Source organism: Nycticebus coucang, chromosome 2 (assembly GCF_027406575.1).
Source record: "Nycticebus coucang isolate mNycCou1 chromosome 2, mNycCou1.pri, whole genome shotgun sequence".
Taxonomy (NCBI): domain Eukaryota; kingdom Metazoa; phylum Chordata; class Mammalia; order Primates; family Lorisidae; genus Nycticebus; species Nycticebus coucang.
The window spans coordinates 2,925,852-2,947,568 of NC_069781.1; the positions used below are offsets into that span (position 1 = coordinate 2,925,852).

Here is a 21,717-nt window from a genome sequence, read left to right on the forward strand (position 1 = left end):
CAGAGAGCCAGGCACTGTGTTCTCGCAGCCACAGTCCCACCCCCAAGAAGATACAGCCCCACCCACTGCAGCCACAGCCCCACCCACAGAAGATACAGCCCCACCCCCTGCAGCCACAGCTCCAACCCCAGCAGCCAAAGCCCCTACAGATGTGAGCCCATTCCCAATAGCCATGCCTTACCCTCTGCAGCCACAGCCTCAACCCCATTAGCCATGGCACCACCCTGTACAGTCATGGCCCTACCCGCTGCAGCCATTGCCCCAACCACTGCAGCCACAGCCCTGCCTCTAGAAATCATTCCCACCCCTGCACTCAAAGCCCCACCCCAAAAACCACGGCACTGCCCCTGCCCCACGAAGTCATGGCCTGTCCCCATAGCCCTGCTCTCGCCCTATACAGCCCCACCCCTTGCAGCCATGGCCCCACCCTTACAGCTATGGGCCCCAGCGTCTGGACCTTAGCACTTTGGACAAGTCACAGCCAGGCCCACTCACAGCCCTCCTCTAACTAGGGCAGAGGTGGAGAGGGGAGAGGAGGGCATGCTTGTACAAGGGACACCACCAGCTGGAGCCAAGCTGGCTAAGGTCAAAAGCCCCACTTCCTTCAGGCCTTACCTAGGGCCTCACCCCTCTCTACCTCAGTCTCCCCACCAGGGAGCTGGGATCCTCATCAAGCCCACCCTCCCAGGTGAGCACTGGGCCCAGGTTCAATGAGCAGCCTTCACAATGACAGGGCGGTTCCAAGGGGGGAGGGGCTTCCTGCCCGGTGGGCTATTCCTTCTGCCCACTGGTTGGGGCAATAGTGGACTTCAAGTCCGTTTCACTTGGGGAGACCAAGCATCTCACCCCAGTGCCACCCCCCGGCTGGACCCTGGCTGGCGTAGCCCAGCTACAGAGGTCGCTGACCCCCCTCCACATGTGACACCTGGAAGTCACACCTTCTTGATGTCCTTGTTATTCATGGGGTCGTCAGTCATCTTATGGAAGAGCAGCTCGATGATCTCCTTGAGCTCGTAGCTGTAGCCCCTCCTCTTGCAGACGATGACCACCTTGTCAAACAGGAACAAGTACCTGGCGAGATGGTGTGGCCAGGGGCCCGTCAGCCCGCCAGTGCCAGTGCACGTGCTGCTGGGCCACAGTACAGCCTCGTGCGCCTGGTGTCCCTCTGAGGCTGCTCCTTGGAGTCCCCGCACACACAGTCCCCAGCCAAGGGGAGCCCTGTCCCCGCCTGGCTCACTCTGACCCTTATGTCAGGTCTGTCTGTTTCTGTGTCACTCCCTCCAAGGCCTTCCCTGGAGGCGGGTGGCCTATCTTACAGAGAATATGGCCTCCCCCCCGTGACGAGGATGGGTCCAGAGCCCTTCGAAGGGGCACCCTGCTCCCAGACACAGGCCTTGGTCACAGCACTGGCCCCAGTGGTCACAGCCAATTTACATCTCCACCTCCACTAGACCGGAGGCCCTGAGAAGGCCTTACACACACAGGGGCATGTGGTGGAAGAGGGGTTAGCACAGGCTGTGCCGGCATGTCCCAGCCTCCCGGTCACCTGCCAGGGACTGTGCCGGCATGTCCCAGCCTCCCGGTCACCTGCCAGGGACTATGCCAGCATGTTCCAGCCTCCCGGTCACCTGCCAGGGACTATGCCAGCATGTTCCAGCCTCCCGGTCACCTGCCCCCACACTACCTGGCAGTTTTCAGGCACAGAGCTCATCTAGCTACTCTGGGTCTGCCTCGGCCCCCTGCAGACTCTTGGTCTGCAGGGACCAGACCTGCCTTCAGCTGCCCCCAAGCCAGTGCCCACCATGGGCCAGGCAGCTCTGCCCTGTGGCAGCCACTCACTGATGCAGTTCCCAGATGCTCTCAAAGAGAAGGAAGGAAGCGATTAAAACTAAACACAAAGCCATGGGGCAGGCCGCTCCTTCCCCAGGAAGGCCCTGTTTCCACAACCACTTAGGAGCGGGCACCCTTGAGCACGGTGCCAGACTGTGACAGGCGCCAGCTGGCCCTGGAGCCACCACTCTGCTCACCTATCTTGCTTGGTGTGATTGACTATGGACCGGACTTTCAGTTCCCCATCGATCTTCGGCCTCCCAAATTCCTCCAGTTTCACTTGCTGGCAAAGAAAGGGAGAGGCTGTTAGCCCCATGCCTGCCGAGCGGCCTCCTGTCCTCTTGAACACTGAGCAAGGGCAGGTGCACACACCCGGGGTTCCCCACAGAAACTATAGGTGGGAACAAAGTGAAATGAGCCTGGTGGTCCCCAACCGGTGCCTAGGACAGGGAGGGGGCAGAAGATGAGGAGAAATGGGGCCCAAGGGTCCTGGCCCTTCCCTCATCAGCCCACCAAGGACTCCCTCCGGCACAGGGAGCAGTTAATGCATTGGTCACCATCACAGGCTAGAGGGAGACCTGGCAGGAAAAGTCAGACGTCCAACCCCGAGAAACCAAATTAAAGAGAGAAGAAATAGCTCTCATCAGATGGAGGGGGTGGGGTTGGGGGTGGGGGCGGCCCATCTTTTGCAGGAAGAGGCCTTGAGCCAGCCCCCTGTTAGCTTAGTTTGCTGAGATCTCTTTCCTTTCCTGTTCAGTTTGTCTCTGCTGCTCTTCAGGCACAGAGAGTGTCCCTCTTGGCACACGCCCTGTGCAGCTCTCAAAGGAAGTGTCCACAGTGTCACGAGGTGGCGGCAAACACTCAGAAACACACTGGGGCTGAGCCTTGGTGATGCTGAGGGACGGTCTCAGGGTCTTCTTCCACCGCCTCACTGAGGAGAGTGACCAAAGGCAGCCACTCGGCTCAGGCCTCCGTGCCTCACCTCTGAAGTGTGGACCCCAAAAGTGCCAGCTCGCCTGGTGGCGATGGGATTCAGAGAAAGGGCCAGGGCTGGGCGCCGGCCTGGCTCGCAGAAGTGCCCACGCCTTCTGGCCACTGCTCTTTTATCTTGTTATTTAACAGGCATTTCCCACACGTAAAAACTTAAAAAACGAAACCAACTTCTTTCCTCCTTCCAAACCTAACACTCATCTTCTGAATGGCACTTAGAAATGCCACAAGCTGGAGCACATGCCACCCCTGGACCCCAGCAGGCACCAACAGTGTGGGGCACGACCACCCTCACTGCCTCTGCACTCAGATTTTTTTTTTCTCTCTCACATGAAGAACAAGAAGGCAGAGTCATAATGCTGCTCAGCGACGTTTCCTCCTTTCACTGATGCTCCATGGACTTTTTTGTGCCACAAGTTTGTGAAGGTTTCTCCTGGGGCACTTCTGACCGGGCAGCAGGAGTGGGCTCTGGAATCGGGGGCCTTCCTCTGCCAAAGTGCTGTGAGAGAACTCAGAAGACTGAACATGTTGGCGTAAAAACCAGTGGTTCTCAACAGGGTAATTCTGCACCCAAGACAGGTCCTGCATCATCTGGAGATACGGTTAGTTGTCATCACTTGGTGGGTGGGGCTGGAGGCCAGGGAAGTTGCATGGCATACCATAATGCACAGGACAGGTCCCACAGCCAAGAGCAGTCCAGCCCAAATGTCCAGAGTCTGCGGTTGAGAAACCCGCGTCAGCAGACTGAATACGGCTTGCTTCCTTGGCCAGCCATCTCCACCGGCCACACAGGACGTCATGACTTCTGATGGGGAGGCTGGGAGAGGGTCCTGTGAGGCATCGCGCTGCTTGATGGAGTCCGAGGCACAAGGCAACTACAGGGGTTGCCCTCCCTGGAACTGAACCTCATGTAATGACCTTCCGGAGACGGCAAAGATGAGAATGGGCTAGGGGTCTACAGGCCAAGAGGTGTCTCCAGCCCCCAAAAACCATGGCTCTCCTCTTGGACCCGAGGACACCCCTGTCCAGGAAGGGCTGTCAGAATGGGGCAGTTGGTCAACACCATTCCTCCCTATCTCCACACCCTGGCAGAGGGGACCTGGGCTGTCAGAAGTGGGCAAACAAGTAAACACCAGAGGTCCGAGATTGAATTCAGAGGCTGCTGGGCACCACCCTCTAGATGGCCAGCCTAGGCATGGCTGCTGTGGACAGAGTGGGTATCAGCCTGCCGTGTACACAGTTCTGAGCTTGTGGAAATCACTACACACACGTGTCCTGGCCTCCCTCGCGGCTGCACTCACCAAATTCTCTATGGAACTCTGGAATTCACTGATCTTCTTCAAAGTCTCCTTGTCCCGTTTCACTTCGTTGATGTACATCGCCAAGTCCTTGAAAGCACAGAATCAAGGTCAGTGGTTGGACTGGTGGTGTGAGCAGCTCAGACCCTAACCCCGTGTCCAGGTGCCAGGCGTCCTGCGGGGTGGCTGCCCTTGGGATAAGGAGGGGCCAGGGCAGGGAAGGGAACACACGGCCCCAAACCTGTACACCTCGGGGACAGCACCCAGGGCCTCATACCCCCAGCCAGGGCAGCTCATTCTGCCCACCACGTGGTTCCTCTCCAAAGTCAGAAGAGAAACCCCATCAAGCCATGAAGAGCCAGCTCCACTCTTGGGAAGCCCCTGGTGCCCCCACAAAGCCACTGCCTCCCCCTAAAGCCTGGGCAGAGGGAGGGTTTAGGAAGTCCCCTGCACAGGTCTGGGTGTCCCCACACCAGCACCTGTACACTACGCCGCAACCTTCCTGCTGGCCACCAGGGAGCAGTGCCCCCTTCAGAAAGTCTGCAGAGTCCCAAACAAGGCACCAGTGCTGGCCATGCAGGCCGCTGGCCCTGCCCACCAGGAGCTGCAGAGCGGAAATCCCCTTCCCGGTAGGGAAAGAGCCATAATCTGTCTCCATCTGAGGCTGCCATCGAGCCCTAATGGGAAGTAGGACTATCCCACCGGCCTGTCACTGAGAGGCCTCAGCCTCCACCCCAGCGGGACGGAGCCTCCTGGCACACCTTTGTGAAGGCTGCTATATTTCTCGGCCACTCCTCTTTAAAATTAGAAACAGAGGCAAGGAGCTGATGGCAGGGCCAAGATCTGAGCACTGTGCAGAAACCATTACAGGTCTGACCATCTGACCACCCTGCATCAGCACATAGCTGGCATGGAACAAGGCGAAAGGATATGGGCTGATGGGCGAGTGGGGGACGGGGGGTGGACATCTGCTCTGATACACACGAAATATTATCAGTTTATGGAGCTGAGACCTATCACTGCAACTCCCAGGGGCACAAATCTCAGGTCCACAGAGGCAGAGCGGCCACCCAGCAAGACACTGCCTTCCAAGGAGTGAGCTCTCAGTCCCCCAGGGAAATCAAGCTCAACTTCAGTACCAGCTCGCACAGCAGTTCATGAGTCCCTCCATCTTACTGGGAATAGATGGACAAACTCTGATAGTCCTTCCCAACTCAAAAGTCATATGCTGTGGTGCAACAGGGGGGCAGGGGCAGGAAGTCTCGGAGCTCTTCAGGAGCACCGCCAGCTATATTCTCAAGGGCTAGGGTCCCAGCGCTGGGAGCATGAAATGTAACGCCATGCTGAGGCCCATGGCCACAGCCCACCATACCTGCTGTCACTGTCTCAAAGCCATGGGGCTCACAGCAGACAGGCTGGGCATAAATGGGGGAGGATGGGCGGGTGGGGGGAGCACACCCTGAGCTGAGGAAGTTCCTGTCATGGCAGGAGGCCCCACTCCCTGGGGCTCTCCCCGGGTGCTGCCAGTGGAGCCCAGCGACACAGAATCAAAGGTCTCTGGCATCATCGCCCACAGCCACACACAAGGGCACGTGACTGGGGTAAATTTCTCCCAGGCCAGGAGGCCTCCTCTAAGAGACTCCTGGCACAGACGGCTGGGCAGCAGGTCCTGCTCCGGCCCAAGGATCCAGAGGCAGCTGCTGATGGACACAGATTACAGCCCCCTCCTCAGCCATACCTGAGCTCCTTACAGGGGACTTTGGGAGAAAGGAGATCCAAAGCCCAGGAGGTTGCTCTGGGGCAGAGGTCGGGGCTGCAGCCCTGCAGAGGAGCTGGCAGATATTATCCTCCCACATGCTGGGGACTGTGCCCAGCCTGAGGATATAGGTGACCATATCGGCACAGGCTGTGGGAGGTCCAGAGGTCCAGGGCTGAGAGTCCCCGGGGACAAGGCCCAGTTGGGTGGGGGGATAGCCTCCCCAGGAAATGCTATGCTCCTTGCAAAAACCAAGGATGAGCAGGACGCAGCAGGTAACAGGAGGAGGGTGCAGCCTGGTAAACACCCAGAGGTGATCCAGCTCACGGTATGATCAGGAGCTTGGAGTGGCCGAGCTTGGCTGGAATGAGGCATCCGTGGCAATTACAACTGCAAAGTCAGGTACAAGTGCCTCGTGGAGACCTCTAGACCCAGAGCAAGAAGTCTGTGCCCATTTTGGGGGCAGCAGGATTCACAGAAGGCTTCTGAGCAGGGGAGTGACACAAGTTAAGCTCACCAGGACAGGATGGGGAGAGGGAGGAATGGCTGGGGGCCCTGAAACAGTCAGGAGCAATGGAGCTGTCCAGGCAGGTGGCAGAGGGAACAGGGCCAGCGATGGCATTTTGGAAGCAGAAGCCTCAGGGCTGGGTGCCTGGAGGTCTGGGGGGAAGAAAGTAGAGGGACGCTCCTGGGGGTTCCTCACTGTCCAGGGAGTCACCTGGCCTGCAGTTCCCTGCACTTGCCACCTCTGTCTCCCACAAGCTCACCTGTGTCCATCCTGCCCTGACTCCTGCCATACCCGGAAGAGGTCTAGGTCCCAGTCGTGGCTTGTTAAGGAGACCCATCTGCATCCAAGTACACAGGCGTGTGTGGCTACCAGTAAGCCCATGCTGGCCTGGCTGCTCCCTGCCTCAGTTTACCCACCCACCTGCATGGCTTCCAGCGCTTCTTTGAGCTGCTGCCTCTCGGGACGGTCAGTAGAATGGCTCAGAAGTTCCTGGCAGTGTGAGAAGGGCATTGGTGTGACCACTCAGGGGTCCTGGCCCTCACCCTCACCCCCGCCTGGCAGAATTGCGGGCACAGTGAGATCCTCGGGACCAAGCCACCCCCACCCACCAGCCCAGGCGCTGGTTCAGCTGCCCAGCTCCAAAGGACAAAGAATGATGACACCCTACACAGGGGACGCCCTGCTTCTGGGCGGGGTACCCCCTAATCTTAGGTGCTGTGCTGACAGGTCATGATGAGTCACAGAGTCCTGCAGAAACTACTGTTGCCCTCCTAGGTCTGTCTCTTGGGAAGGCCTTCTTCCTATTTCCCTTTCTACCATGGCTACCAGGGAGCTCGGAGCCTTGGTGAAGAGATCAACCATAGCAGCTCTCGTGTTCCTGGTCTGAGGACACTTTTCTGTCTCTTTCAGTTTTCGTGACATGTTACCGATTGTCATCATCATCGTCCTGGGCTTATTTACCACGATAATCATCCCGAGGAGTGAGCTGTGATTATAAGCTAAGAACAAACTTATCTGTTTACATTTAACTGGATCTGTCTGGAGGCCTCAGCCCACGCCCAGGAGCCTGCTGGCCTGCGTCCCACTCCAGTGGGGACAACCACACAGGGTGCCTGGCCCGAGGCACTCACCTTCAGGAGGAGGTGGTACTTTAGCACGCGCTGCATGGGCACCACGAGCAGGTCTTGCAGCTTGAACTTCCCATCCTGGACCTTCAGCGTGCACTCCTGGGGGCAACAAGCTATGAGGAGCCCTCCCTGCAACGCCTGCCGTGGGCCTGGTTAGGGAGGCGTAAGCCCTGACCTCGGCCCAGATGTCTGGTCCTTCTCCAGCCAGGCTCCAAGCCCTGGTCGACACACCAGGTCTGTGCAGGGGGTGGCCTGACAGCACTGTCTGGGGTGGGGGGAAGGTCCCCCGTCCCACACAGCAGCATCTGCACTGCTCTCACCAAGACCCCAGACAGGGGACTCTAATGGACCCTCTGCCTGATGTCCTCTGGGCCCCCCTGGACACGGCTTTATCTTTTCATCCAGGCCAGGCCCTCTGGAGAAGGGCAACAGCCTTCCCCCGGCCAGCCCTGTCTCCTGCCTGGCCTCCCAGAAAACAAGGCAGGGATCCAGGTCATGCCAAACTGTGGGGTCATGCTAGGGAGCCAGGCCCCCCCACTGGTTGCCTGGATCCATGGGGGACACTGCGGAGCTGAAAGACTGTGCACCACGCCCCGCTCTGAGGATACGTCTTAGTGATAAGATAGAACATGAAACTATAGGCGGGAACGACCTGCACGGGGTTCCATGAGGCAGCACAGACTGGCCTGGGCGTTGGGGGTGAGGACTGTGGGGATGGCCCCACAGCTCCCAGCAGACATCAATGGAGACCCCTGGGTGAGCAGAGGCCAGGATCAGGGTGGGTCACAGCACCTGGCGAGTTGGGTTTGATCCTGGGCACCCTGGGGACTCAGGCTGTGTTCTAGCCCACGAAGGTGACCTCAGCCTAGCCTACTCCCCACCCAAACAAACTGCAAAGAAAAAAAAAATGCTACAAAAAAACATCACCACCCCCAGTCTACCTCCCCGGAAAATGAGCAAGAGAGAGGTCGGTGCCTAAGAGCCAGGAAGCCCCCTTACCTCGACCTTCAATCTGAAGTCCTCCCGGCTGGCCAGCAGCTGGGCCAGTGTGTTCTGGGCATGCTCCATGTGGCTGCAGTACTCGCCGTAGATCAGGAGTCTGGGTGGTCACACACACACACACGTGCAGGGTTAATAGGGGCTCACGGCTGCAGGGCACCTGTGTTTATTTGTCGTGGCCACCAGGTCCCCCCACAACCTGACAGCTCCCAGTATACTCTTTCCATGTGGCTGCTGGTGGCTCTTTCTCACCCTTCCTGAAATGCCCCAGGCCTGGGAGGTCCCACGCTGTGGTTCTATTGCAGGTCATGGCCAGGCTCCTAGGGAGTTCCCATCCTTCCCCGAACCCCCAGCACCAGAAGACCCTGGCAAGCCTCACACTCCTGCCCCAGGCCCTGAGCATGGAGGCCTGTCCTGGCTGCGGCTCCCCTGGTGCTGTGCCAGGTCGGGGACCCTGTGTTGTCTTCATACTTCCACATGGCATGGGGGTCCCACGAGCAGGGGACACCAGCACTGAGCACCCCACTCCTCACCCAGAGGATGGGTGTGGCCATGCAGCTCCCAGAGTCTGGGGGACAGCAGGACCAGGGAGGCCACCTAGGAGGAGCCCTCATGTGCTGTCGCCCCCTCAGCCGTCACCATCTCTCCCATCACTGACTCTCATCTCGGAGCCTTCTGGTTTCTCTTTCGGTCACAATGTCTCCTCCTTGTCCCCAACTGTTCCCCTGAGCTAACAGCTCTACAAATACTCTTCCAGAGGGATCCTGGCCTCTGGAACCTCAGGGCTTTGAGTTACCTGAAACTTGTCATTTAGAACCCTATCACTCCAATGACAGGGAAGACCCACAGAAGACTCAAGCCAGGAGACCTCCCTGGGGCCACAGGATGTCGGCACCACTACTCCCCAGGGCTGCCGCTATTACTTCACTTAGAGTGTTCCATCACCACTACCCCTCGCACAGATGGGAGTGATCAGCCCCATCTCAGGCAGGGAAACAGAGGCCTCAGTGAATTTGCTGAGTGCCACCAGTTAATAGGGCTGGGCTGGAAGGCTGGGCCTGTCCACAGCATGGCAGCAGCACCCTCTCTGGAAACACCGTGCATCTGCGATAATGTCTGGAGGCTTATCCGGCCCAGGAAGCTCAGGGCAGCCTCTTGTGATAGCCTCAGGGCCAGTTGTGCCTGGCATGGGTCCTGGGTGGGCAATTGGGCCTGGCGCCGGCTAGACTACTGTGGAGGTTAACACCCCATGGCAGGGCCCAAGGGGACCACAGCTCTGGACATGGGTCCCAGGCAGGTCCCTCCCTCCATCAGCCATCTGGACCCAATGTCCTGTCTGGCTCATTTTCCAGACTGGCCAGTAGCCACTTACTGGCAACACCACTTTCTCCCCAACTTTGTAGTTCTGAGCACAAGAACCAAGCAGTGGGCTGGGAACCCTCTGTCTTCACAGGGAACTTGTCATTTCAGAGCTGGCTCAGCAGAGGTGACAGACATCGCTCCGTCTTTACACAGGGTCAGAGGCTCCTGAGGTCCCAGGACCTGCCAGGGCCTGCACTCGGGGCCACCCTGGGAACTCTCCCCCAGAACAGGCCTGACAGAAGCTTCCAGCATCAAGAGGCTGAGACTCTGTGACTCTGATGAAAACTTGAGTCTGGTCCTGGAACCCACAGAGATGCTGCCCTTCCCGGACCCTCCAAAGCAGAGCCCCCACACCAGGCTCCACGCTAGCAACCGTGTCCCAACACTGTGCAGGGCCCAGTCTCCCTGCCTGGCATTACAGCTCATGCTGACAGAGCCGCTCTGGATGAGAACCTGAGCCCCGGTGTTCTCTTAAATGAGTGTTGTTACTAAATTGGGAATTTCAATATAGAAGTTGATTAAAACTCATCATCCCTGGAAGCAATTAGGTGAAATAGTTTTCTCCCCTTTTTAAAAACAGAACAAAAGCTCAGAAGCTTCCAGCAAGAGCAGGGGAGGGGAGCACAGAGGAACACAAAAGCAGCTACAGGCCAGTCTGGAAAATGAACCGGACACTGGCTCCAGATGGCCGTTGGGCTCTGACCACGCCTGGCTCTGCGTGGGTTCTCCACCCGGTGAGAACAGTCAGAGTGATGCCCAGAAGACATGTTGCTCCAACGCATCACTCAGCACAGAGGCCTGGGTGGCTGCGGTGGCAGCTGTCACCATGCCACCAATGGGGACATGGAGGCTCAGAGAGGCCTGGGGGCTCAGATAAGCTGTAACCTGACCCTCAGAGAGGCCTGGGGGCTCAGACAAGCTGTGACTGACCCTGAAGACCTGGGGCTGCTCCTGAGCTGTGCTGCCCATTAAGGACAGTCCAGAACCATCAAAGGAAACCATGGAGACCTTGCCACCCCCAGACCCCTGGCCTATTCCATGGTCCCTCAGAAAATAGTCCTCAGGCTGGCCTGGGAATCAAGGCGGAGGTTGAGTGGGGGGAAGCAAACTGCCCCATTCAAACCTCCCCCCACCACCTGGCAACCCGAAAGCAGGGGGGGGCGGTTCTGGGAAAGGGAGGAACAAGCCCCCTCAGAGCTTCCCCCTCATGCAGTGTCCCCCCAGTGTGGTATCATCTGCGGGTGCTGGTGCTAGGGATACAGTAAGGCCCGCGGGATCATGTTGATGCCCCACTGCCTGCTGACGCCCCCACAGGCCCCACGGCCACTGCGCACTCAGACACCTGTCCCCAAGTATAGGTAAGCCGGCCCCAGTGACAGCCCAGCCCTCTCTGTCCAGGGGAGACTGCGTTGCCTGGCTGAAGCCAGTAGAAACACATCCGGAACAGCCACCAGACCCCAGCTTTGGGCAGACAAGGGGTTGTCCTCACTCCACAGCCCACCAGAGCCCCCACATCAGCCACAGCGTGGCCAGGCCAGCAGCCTTTGCTACCTGGCAAACTTCTACTCACCCCTCAAAACCCTTCCCTCTCACTGCCCCCTCCACGTCGCCTTCCCCTGCCTATACCGGGGTCCAACAGGGCCAGCCAGAGAAGCAAGGACACAGGTCTGGGGCAGCAGGACAGAAGCCTGTCCACAAGTGGCAGGAGCCTATGGAGGAGCCCTCGCTGGGTTACCCCCACTCCCACCCACCAGCTCTGTGCTCCTGGGACACCTGGGCCAGGCCTCAGTCCTCGCCTTGGTCACCAGGCCCTCACTCATGGCTCTGGCTAGCCACTGCCACAAGCCTGGTGACCCCGTGAGCAGATGGCTGCTGGCTTGTTCTCCAAAGACTCAGAATGACAAAACAGGGCACTGTATCCTGACAGATCTCTGGGGATGTCCACAGCTCAGACCCCACTCCCACCCCCACTCCCGGCCTCAAGGGTCCTTGTTATAAAGTAATGACCTCTGAGGCTAAAATGGCAGAAGCAGCAGCCCAAGATCTCCACTGGCATAGCAGAGACACCCCAACAGCTGCCCCCCTTACAGGTAATTACAAGCTTCTAAAATCCCACTCCCTCCCCTGTTGGGCTCCAGCAGGACAGCCTGGGAAACAGAAGGCGGGTCATGGACCCCTCCATCAACAGATCACGGAAGGGTTAAAGCACCAGCCCAAGTAAACATGTGGGGGCCACAGCAGTGAAGTTTTGTTTCTAGGCAAGTTGTAACCCCTCATCATCAAGAGGCCACCAGCAGCCGTGACTACTAGAGCGGGTGTCTGGCCGCAGGGAGGCCCAGCACCATCCCTGCAGCTGGACACAGGCCTAATCCGGTGCAATTCTACAGAGGACCAGGGGCCGCCTGCACTCTGGGCTCTGTGGACATTTGTTCTGAAAGCTTTGAGACCCGAAGGAGACCAGAGGGCAAAAGGAGAGTCGGACTCAGGCTGGTGGCCCTGAAAACTCATCCTCCCACGCGCAAGGCCCAGGCTGTTTTAAGCAAGGATAGCAGAGGGAACACACAGCTGTCACCCTGCAGCCCCAGCTTGGTCACGAGGTCCAGCCTGCTCCTCCCCTCAGGGTAGCCTTCTGCTGGGTGGGCCACCCAGCTCAGCTCCAGTGCACCCTTGAGCACCACAGACACAGATGGCACTCTGTCCCTGACTGGTGGCCAGAGGAAATGAAGGCTTGGTGTCACAGGCTGTCAGCAGCAGAAGGGAGAACGGGCCCAGCCCTGCGAACCCCAGAACCAGAGGCCTTACTGCTCACTGAAGCACGGCTCTGTTCTAGAGTTTCCAGACACCCTACTCAGGCCTGCATGGAACAAGCCTGCCTCTGTCACCAGAAGTGGCAGGTACAGAGCTGGCAGGTGCCTGACTTCCCTAAGGACTCTGGAGCAGGTGCATCATGATGTCAACAAGCCAAGAACTCAAGCCATCAAGAGAGGTGGGCTGCTGCCTCTGGTACCCCCAGAAGCCCCCCAGGCAGGCATGGGTAGGGGAGGGTGGGCCTCGCTCTTGGTCTATAAGTGAGGAGGGGGCCAGAGGTGGCCACCTGCCATGGAACACCCCCAAGCCCGAGGTTTCCCTGGTGTAACCTCCCCTCTACCTGCCATCCCCAGGGCAAGTCTTGAGAAAAGCCAGACACTGTCCTGAAGGCCACCAACCGGAGGCCACCAGCCACTCACCTTTCCTTGAAATCAAGGAAGACCTTAGCCAACGCACTGCCCCCTGCCATCATGGACACGTCAATGGCCCTCAGGAAGCTGTGATGCACCCTGATCAGGTCCTGGGACAGACAAGAGCTGTCAGTGCACCACCAGGCCCACCCAGGCAACAGGGGCATCCCCATACCTGCATCCCTAACCCCAGGTGTGACTGGGCTAGAAGGTTCTACAGTGTAGAGGCGCTGGCTGTTGTACTTGACAAGGGTGGGGACACCCACAGCCCACAGTAGCCCATCTAACACTTGGTGGCCAGCCCAGGGCAGGCTCTGGGGCTGGAATAGGATGGCGATTTGCACGGTACTCTTCCCAACCAGAGCCCTGGGGCACCCGCTTCCCACCCCAGACCCTTCCTGCCTGTGGTCACCCATCCTGGCCACAGCTCATGGCAGGTTGAACGCTGGGTCAGGACACAGAGAGTGGGGATCTCCAAAGTTGGGTCAGCCTCACCGAGGAGAGCGTGAGCAAAGCCCCCCTGTCAAGCAGGTGAGAGGCCGAGGGACACAGAATGAAGCCACCCATGCCGCCCCTGCCCCTGCGGCCACTGGGCCATTAAGGAAGGGCCAGGAGCAGTGTGTTCCCAGAGGACGCCCCCCACCCCACCACATGCCCTCCAGAGCCCCCAGCCAACCCACCAAGGCAAGTCTTTACGCAGGGAACTGCCCATCATATATCCGTGTTCAATGCCCAGAGCAGCAGGGCCTACTCAGAGGGGCAGGGGGGCAGAGGGGCAGAGGGCATGCTGGTCCCCAGCTGCCAACGAAACCTCACTACCAGCTGGCAGAGTCTCCAGGGCTATGCGCATCTGAGCCACATCTGCCAGTGGGCGAGGAGGGCGCTTCTCCTCCCATGCCATGCTTGGACATTGCACCCCATCCAGCCACCTCCACCCCCAGGTCCAAAGGTCCAAAGTCCCTGGAAAGGGGGTGGGGCTCTCCTCCTTCCACCTGCCAGCCACGAGCCATTGTGAAACAGGCAGGGATAGCAATGCCTGAGCTGGCATGATGTCCAAGGAGAGGCCAGTGCCCAGTGAGGACCCAGGGCTACCACGCCCGGGCCACAGAACCTCACTCACCTCCAGGTTGATGAAGACAGCCGCCATGTCTGCTGGGCTCAGCACCAGCCGCAGGGGGCTCATGTAGTTCTGGAAGACAGAAGCCCTCTACTGTCATCTCTGCTGAGGCTGCCCACCCTCATCAGGGCCATGGCCACTTGTGGGAGGGTCCCTGGGGCAGCCACACAAGCCAGACACACAGTAGCCACTCAGGCCAGCCTGGGTCAGTTCTATGGTGATGAGTACTGTGGGGGGATATTTGGGGGGTGGGATGGTGCCCAGACAACTGTCCCCACATCCTCATCCAAGATGGTGGCTGGGCCCCAGAGGCCACTCTAGCTGGGTTCCAGCCCCATGACAACCTGAGGTGGACACTGGTGTTCTCATTTGTGGGGAGGACAGAGCCGTCACCCAAGGGCACCCTTCTAGATGGACAGGGCCTCAACTCCCACCCAGCACATAAATGCCCAAGCTGAGCTCCTGCACAACCCCAGAACCATTATCAGAAGGGACACTCCCACCCCTAGAAGTAGCCAAGTTCTCCAGCCCCAGCCTTAGATGAGATCAAAAGTAGGATGGAGGATAGGTGACATTGCTGACACCTGCCCCAGCAGTCTGGGCTGTGCCACCCTCTCCTCTCCCATTCCCCACCCCAGGGGCCAGGCTGGCAGCAGCCAGCTGGATAGCTCCTTGGCCATCCCAGGGAGCAGACAGCACTGTCCAGAGGAAGGAGCATTGCTGGCCACTGTACACGGCCACACAGTCTGACATACCAAGGAGGGGCTGGCTCTGGTCTCTCTGGGACTGTTTCCCATCTGTGATAGGGGCCTGCAATGCCTGCCCTGTGTAGCTGGGGGGTCCACAGGGGTCCTTCCTGAGCTTACTCCCTGCCCCGCCTCAGACAGGCATGGCAGCCTCCCAGCAAGAGCTAACTCAAAGCCTCTGCCAGGAGAGGAGATGGGCAGGGCTTCGAGGGGCGTAGTAGGGCCTGGGCCGTGGTGTCCAGTGGTGTCTGTCTTCCCTGCTGCAGGGCAGGGGCTGAAGGACACACACCCAAGGCTGGTGGGGCAGGAGGCAGGCCTGGCCCATGGAGGTCATCTCAGATCTGGCAGGAGGCACCACTCTGCCCTAGATAGTAAGGGACTCACTTGAGGTCCACACCTCAGCCACCCTAAACTCCACAGCCAATAAGATTCTGTCTAGAAAAGCATCATTATTTTTTCTTGCTCCAGTAAACACTGGCAGATGTCAATGAGGACACACAAAAGACAGGGGAAAGCCCCGGAGCTGGTTCTCCCAAGGGACAGGGGCCAGAGTAGGTGGGGCAGGTGAGGACCGCCCATTCCCCCAGGAGCTGAGCAGAAGGAGGGGAGAGGGGACTTCAGAGGCAAGAGGGCAGAACAGCCCTACCAGGAGCCCAAGCCTGCAGCTCAGGTCATCAGGCCTGACCACAGTCCACACAGGATCCTCCCAGCTGCCTGGGGTGGGCTGCCTGTCCAAAGTCACAGTGGAGGCTGAGCAGAGTCCACAGCAGCCCTCAGTGAGCAGCACAGACAGACTCAGCTAGAACTGTCAGGACGGCAGCCTCCCTGTGCAGAAGGTGCCTGGTGGCAGGGCTGAGAAGACCACTGGGCCCCCATCACAGCTGCCCAAGTTCTCACCTCACAGCCACACCCTGGGTCACAGCTGCCTAAGTGCCCCTCTCACAGCCACGCCCCCGTCACAGCTGCCCGAGTGCCCGCCTCACAGCCACACCCCCGTCAACAGCTGCCCAAGTACCCGCCTCACTGCCACACCCCCGTCACAGCTGCCCAAGTGCCTGCCTCACTGCCACACCCCTGTCACAGCTGCCCCAGTGCCTGCCTCACTGCCACACCCCCGTCACAGCTGCCCAAGTGCCTGCCTCACAGCCACACCCGTCACAGCTGCCCAAGTACCTGCCTCACTGCCACACCCCAGTCACAGCTGCCTGAGTGCCCGCCTCACTGCCACACCCCTGTCACAGCTGCCCAAGTGCCCGCCTCACAGCCACGCCCCAACACAGCTGCCCGAGTGCCTGCCTCACTGCCACACCCCTGTCACAGCTGCCCAAGTGCCCGCCTCACAGCCACGCCCCAGTCACAGCTGCCCAAGTGCCTGCCTCACAGCCACGCCCCTGTCACAGCTGCCCAAGTACCTGCCTCATTGCCACACCCCAGTCACAGCTGCCTGAGTGCCCGCCTCACAGCCACGTCCCTGTCACAGCTGCCCCAGTGCCTGCCTCACTGCCACACCCCCGTCACAGCTGCCCCAGTGCCTGCCTCACTGCCACACCCCTGTCACAGCTGCCCGAGTGCCTGCCTCACAGCCACACCCCCGTCACAGCTGCCCAAGTGCCCACCTCACAGCCACACCCCTGACACAGCTGCCCCAGTGCCTGCCTCACTGCCACACCCCCGTCACAGCTGCCCCAGTGCCTGCCTCACTGCCACACCCCTGTCACAGCTGCCTGAGTGCCTGCCTCACAGTCACGCCCCTGTCACAGCTGCCCGAGTGCCCGCCTCACAGCCACGCCCCTGTCACAGCTGCCCGAGTGCCTGCCTCACTGCCACACCCCTGTCACAGCTGCCCCAGTGCCCGCCTCACAGCCACGCCCCTGTCACAGCTGCCCAAGTGCCCGCCTCACAGCCACGCCCTGGGACACCAAGGCCCACGCTCACCTTCTCGATGTCCTCCAGGGTCCGGTAGTACTTGGCCTCCGTCTCCTGGATCTCCAACAAGCAGCAGTTCCTCTTGTCATCCTCAGTCATGCCCATCTTCTGGAGAGGGACAGAAGACCTGTGCGGGATCCTGTGGGCCTGGCCATCAGCATCTCAAGGCCCAGCCGCCCACCCCACATGACAAGAGGACACCTGGTAGGTGTGGCTGCAAGATCGCTGGTGACAGAATGGTGAGGCCAGAAGGGAGACTGGAGGCCCTGGGCCTTCCCTTCCATCTTGCAGATGAGGAAACTGAGGCACAGGGAAGAGACGTGACATGGGGACAGTGCCAAGGAAGGCCTGGAGGTCTGAAAACCCAGGCTCCTGCTGCTCTGAGCTGAGGACCACAGAAGCCGCCCCCCAGTCCTCGCTGGGCACATCCAGCTCCACCCTGTGAAATGCACCAGCACCGTGCAGGTCCCAGCGCCAATCTCCCTGCAGGCCAACTGTACCCCAGGGGTCCACTGGCCTCCGACCAGCGCACCAGACGACAGGATCACCAAGGTCACACCTTAGAGCATGGTCTAGCCCCACTTCAGGGAGGACGTGGGGTGGTGGGACTGACTGAGAGACAGCCTGGCCACTGGGCAGGGGAGTCAGCAGGTGGGACCTTGCCAGGGCAGTGGTGGCTGTTCTGGTGGTTTCCTTAGGCTTTTTTACACTGAGTGAGCCACCTCTGCCCATGTCACTGCTCTCATGTAGGCCCTAAGACTGTCACTATCCTCCAACAAATGCCCCAGGGTCCCCTCTGAGTCTACCAGGCCCTGCCCAGTGAGTGGCCCCTGGAGGTGTTGGGGTACATGATCCCCCAAAGCATGTGTGTCTGATGGTGTCTCCCTGGAAACAGGGTCCCAAGTTTCCTCAAGGAGGTCTGAGACCTCCCCCAGAGGTGGAGGGCATGGAGCCGCAGAGCTGCCCTGGCCCCCTTTCCAGGCCACTTACCTGCATGTACCTGATCTGAAGGCGTGGAGGAGAGAGAGGACACGGCACCAGTTAGAGGGGTGGCTGTCCTCCCCACTGCGCTAGGAATGTCAAGGACGCCCACCCACCATTAGCCAGCAGCCCCCACAGTCACATCACAGCCCCTCCTAGTGCCCCTCCCCATCTGGGCTCTGGAGGTGGCAAAACCGCCCTCAGCTTTATCTTCCTCTGGAGAAGTCATCATCTTACCACCTCCCCCAGAGACCATTCAGACAGTTCCAGACATGACAGGGGAGTAAAGGAAACCAGTTGTTTTATCCGCAAGGATCGTGGCAGAGAGCAGGAGACCTCTCCTCACGGTCTGACTGGCCAGCTGCAGAGCTCCAACACCTGCTGGCCGTCAGGACTCTGCCAGGTGGGGTGTGCGGGATGCCAGCCCATCCCCAGGATTCGGGAGCGCTGCTCCCTCTGCCCCCAGCAGGTCCACAAACAGCCAGGTCATCTCCCACCTGCTCTGGAACCAGGGATGGCAGCTGGGCCTGCAAGTGCCCGTCCCATGCTCTCTGGCCAGGCACAGGTGACGTCTCCACAGAGCGTTCACAGCCTGAGGGTGGGGACCCTGCAAGGAGCCCTCACGGGCGCCATGCACAAGCACAGGTGTACTTGAGGGACTCAGGAAGTGAAGTGGCCCCAATCAGAGCTCACCACCAATCCAGGAGCGCCCAGGCTCCCAGGACCTTTCAGGCCAGCTCTGGGGAGGTGACAGGACTACGACTCGGCCGCCCTGCGTAGCTAACAGACTTTCCAGAAGGCTCAGGAGCACAGCCCACTCTTCAAGCCTTCCCAGGAACGGCAGGCTCCCCACAAGCCCATCCTCTCTGGAGCAAGGCCCCTGGTGACAGAGGGTGAGGAAACTCTCCTCAGACCCTTAAGGCTGACCAAGACACCTGCTCTCAGGAGCAGGGCGGTGCCGTGGGGCCCACTGCCCACATCTCCTGTCTCCCCCAGCAGGGCACTAGCAGAGGGGACAGGCCTCCTTGACAGGACCTTTGGGGACTTGTTTCCCACAGAAGGGAGACACTGACATGTGCTTTTCAAAAAACTTCCCATTTCTTCAGGGAAAGGAAATGGCCTCACACCTGCCCCTCAGGAGCTTGAGGGTCTGAAGAAGCCATTGCCTGCCCCCAGGTCCCCATGGCCCCACCCCAGCCCTCTGCACCCTGCCTGCCACACAGCAGGGGAGAGATGGGCAGCCCTCAGGGGAGAGATGCACCCTCACTATGGAAAAGACTCGGGGCTGGCTGACCCACCTGCCGGCCTCCGCGCACTCGCGGGGGTTACACCAAGTGCTGGGTCCACCCGTAGACTCCCTGGGCAGGAAGGCCTGACATATTCACAACCCTCCAGAGCCCCCCAGCAGCCGTCAGAGAATCTCAGCGACCCCATCACACCCAGGGCACCTTAGGACATCTCCACGTGGGAGCCAGGGTGGGGTGGGGTAAAGTGGGGGTGTTTCCAGGACACCCCACCCTCCAGACAGCACCCAGAGCAGCCCCCAGTGGTGGTGCACAGGGGGCAAGGGACAGGCCCCAGGAGCAAGGCGGGGCGGGGCGGGGGCTCACCATGGGCTGCTGTACCTCCACCTTGATAATGTCCTCGTAGACGTCGTCCCCTCCGTCCTCGCACGGGACGCAGTCATAGATGTCCTCCCCCAGGTCATGCTCGCTGCACAGGAGGAGGCCAGTCAGAGGGAAGGCGCATGGCAGGCCCACCAGGGGCCTCTGTCTACCAAACAGGTGGGCACCCGCCCTCCTGCGTGGGGAGCGTCGTGTTGTTTGCCCGCTGCCTACATGACAGGTTTTTGATGAACCCACCATGGAAGAACCCAACATCTCCAGCCCTTGGGTCCGAGTGGGATCAGACTGGATGCTCAGGAGTGGGGCCCTGCCCTACTCCACAATCTTCCCACTGCCAGTCTATGAGGTGCCTGGCTCCTGCCTTCAGGCCAGAACCCCCTCGCCCCAGGCCGAGCCCAGGGTCTCCCAGTCCTCGTAGCTGAGGTGTGAAAGTCTCGGGCACACAGGAAGGCAGGTGGCTTTTGAGATGGACCTTCCCTAACCAGCACCAGGGAAATCCCTGCCTACTTGGCAATTCAGAAAAGCTGCCTTTCAGCTCATGACTGCGGCTTGATTCTACTCCAGTGGCTGTCCTCTGCCCACAGGGCTTAGTTCAGGGGATGCCTGCTCCAGGAAGCCTCCAGGACATCCCTCAAGGTGCTCCAGGTCTTTCCTGGCTGCCTCTCAGTACAGTTCCTCTGCCTGCGATCCAGTGAGTCTCTAAGTGGCACTTGGCAAGCCCACCCCACTCCTGGACGAAATCAACTTCATGCCTTCTGCTCCACACCCGAAACGGGCCAGTGCTCAGCAGAGCTTCCACAGGCCCTGCTGGGAGTCACTGGGCTCAGAGGCTCAGGGCAGGAGGCACCCAGACCCAGGCCAGTGGAGGACTCTGGCTCTGCCATGGGGCACGTCTACAGGGCAGGCTGTGCTCAGAGGCCAGCCCTGCATGTGCTCACTCTGTGCAAGGGCACATCTCACAGCTGGGCAGAAAGCAGGGCCTGGCAAAGCTCACTTCCAGAAGACATGGAAACATTGGAGTGGCCCACCACACCCCACCCTGCCAGCGATCAGTAGGCATGGGGACACAGATGGACAGACAAGCCCTGCAGCCCCTGGGAACAGGCTCTGGCCAGGCAAAGAGCCCTGCCCGCCCCCGCCCTGGAACCTCACTTTGACTATCACCTCTCACTTTCTCAGGCCAGGATGGGGCAGGGTCATGTGCTTGAGAGAGTGAGGTGAATTTGTTGTATCCAAGGAAGGTGTACCAAGAGGGGGGGCTCCCCAAGGCCCTTGGCACCCATCTGAGGGCAGAGTCTCTGGACTGCCTCTAGTGGTGGCCAGTGGGTCAGCCCCGTTCCTGGTCTGAGGAGACCCCGTGGACAGATGAACTTGGGTGCAGAAGTTGCTGCACCCCCAGATATGAGGGTGCTGATGAGTCAGCCAGGGGACCAGACTGGCAGAGGACGGATGACACTGTGAGATGGCTGAGCTGCCAGAACCCTATAGGGGCCACCCAGAGAGCTGCCCACCCATCCAGCCCCCGGATCCGGCACTTTTACAAAACCCTTGGGGGTCAAGCTCACTGAAGGCTAGGGAGGACAGGGCCTCGGCCACGCTCACCCTCTTCCCGCTCCCTGCCCATCCTCTTCTGTATGAAGTCTGTCCGGGCCACGCACAGTGGCCCACGCCTGTGACCCCAGTACTTTGAGAGGCTGAGGTGAGAGAATCATTTGAGGTCAGGAGTTCCAGCCTAGGCAACATAGCAAGACCCTACCTCTACAAAAAATTTAAAAATTAGCCAGGCACAGTGTGCCTGTAGTATCAGCAACTCAGGAGGCTGAAGTTTAAAGTTGCTGTGAGCTGTGATGACACCGCTGCACTCTAGTCTGGATGACAGAGTAAGACCCCATCCCCCCAAAATAAAATCTATCTAGATGTTGGGGGCACAGGAGAGTCGGCCCACACTCTGGCAACAGATGCCAGGAACAGACGTAAAGGCGGGCAGGGTGTTTGTGAGTGCCTGGGTCTTCTTACCTGCATCACAACTCCGTCACCAGTGGGTCTCACAAATGTCTCAGAAACCATCACCTCTCCTGACTCCCCAAGGAAACCTCCCCTGATGCTCTGCCCACAGATATGGGGTTCTAGCCAAGTGACTTTGGGGTGTCAGCCCCCTCGAATTTCTGTCCCGCAGCAGAGTGAGGTTGGTGGCAAAGCCTGTCAGGAATTCTGATGGTATGGAACCGGGCGAG

General features: G+C 59.6%; 1 protein-coding gene across 14 annotated transcripts in view; it reads right to left on the reverse strand.

Moving 5' to 3' along the window:
• VAV2 (vav guanine nucleotide exchange factor 2) overlaps positions 1–21,717 on the reverse strand; it is a 272,198-nt gene that overhangs the window by 108,604 nt on the left and 141,877 nt on the right. For 8 of the 14 annotated variants that reach the window (XR_008373766.1, XR_008373768.1, XM_053558460.1 and 5 more), the window contains exons 5-15: positions 19,469–19,571; positions 17,868–17,882; positions 16,887–16,985; positions 14,209–14,277; positions 13,098–13,198; positions 8,509–8,608; positions 7,513–7,608; positions 6,803–6,871; positions 4,122–4,208; positions 2,028–2,113; positions 939–1,071 (exon numbers count right to left, since the gene is read on the reverse strand). Coding sequence is in view for 12 of the 14 variants with exons in the window: in XM_053558460.1 (XP_053414435.1) it covers positions 939–1,071; positions 2,028–2,113; positions 4,122–4,208; positions 6,803–6,871; positions 7,513–7,608; positions 8,509–8,608; positions 13,098–13,198; positions 14,209–14,277; positions 16,887–16,985; positions 17,868–17,882; positions 19,469–19,571 (958 nt within the window). In the remaining 2 variants the exon portion in view is untranslated. Of the gene's footprint in view, positions 1–938; positions 1,072–2,027; positions 2,114–4,121; positions 4,209–6,641; positions 6,661–6,802; positions 6,872–7,512; positions 7,623–8,508; positions 8,609–13,097; positions 13,199–14,208; positions 14,278–16,886; positions 16,986–17,867; positions 17,883–19,468; positions 19,572–21,717 lie in introns of those variants that run through there. The other 6 variants (XM_053558490.1, XM_053558471.1, XM_053558626.1 and 3 more) reach the window with 4 other exon arrangements.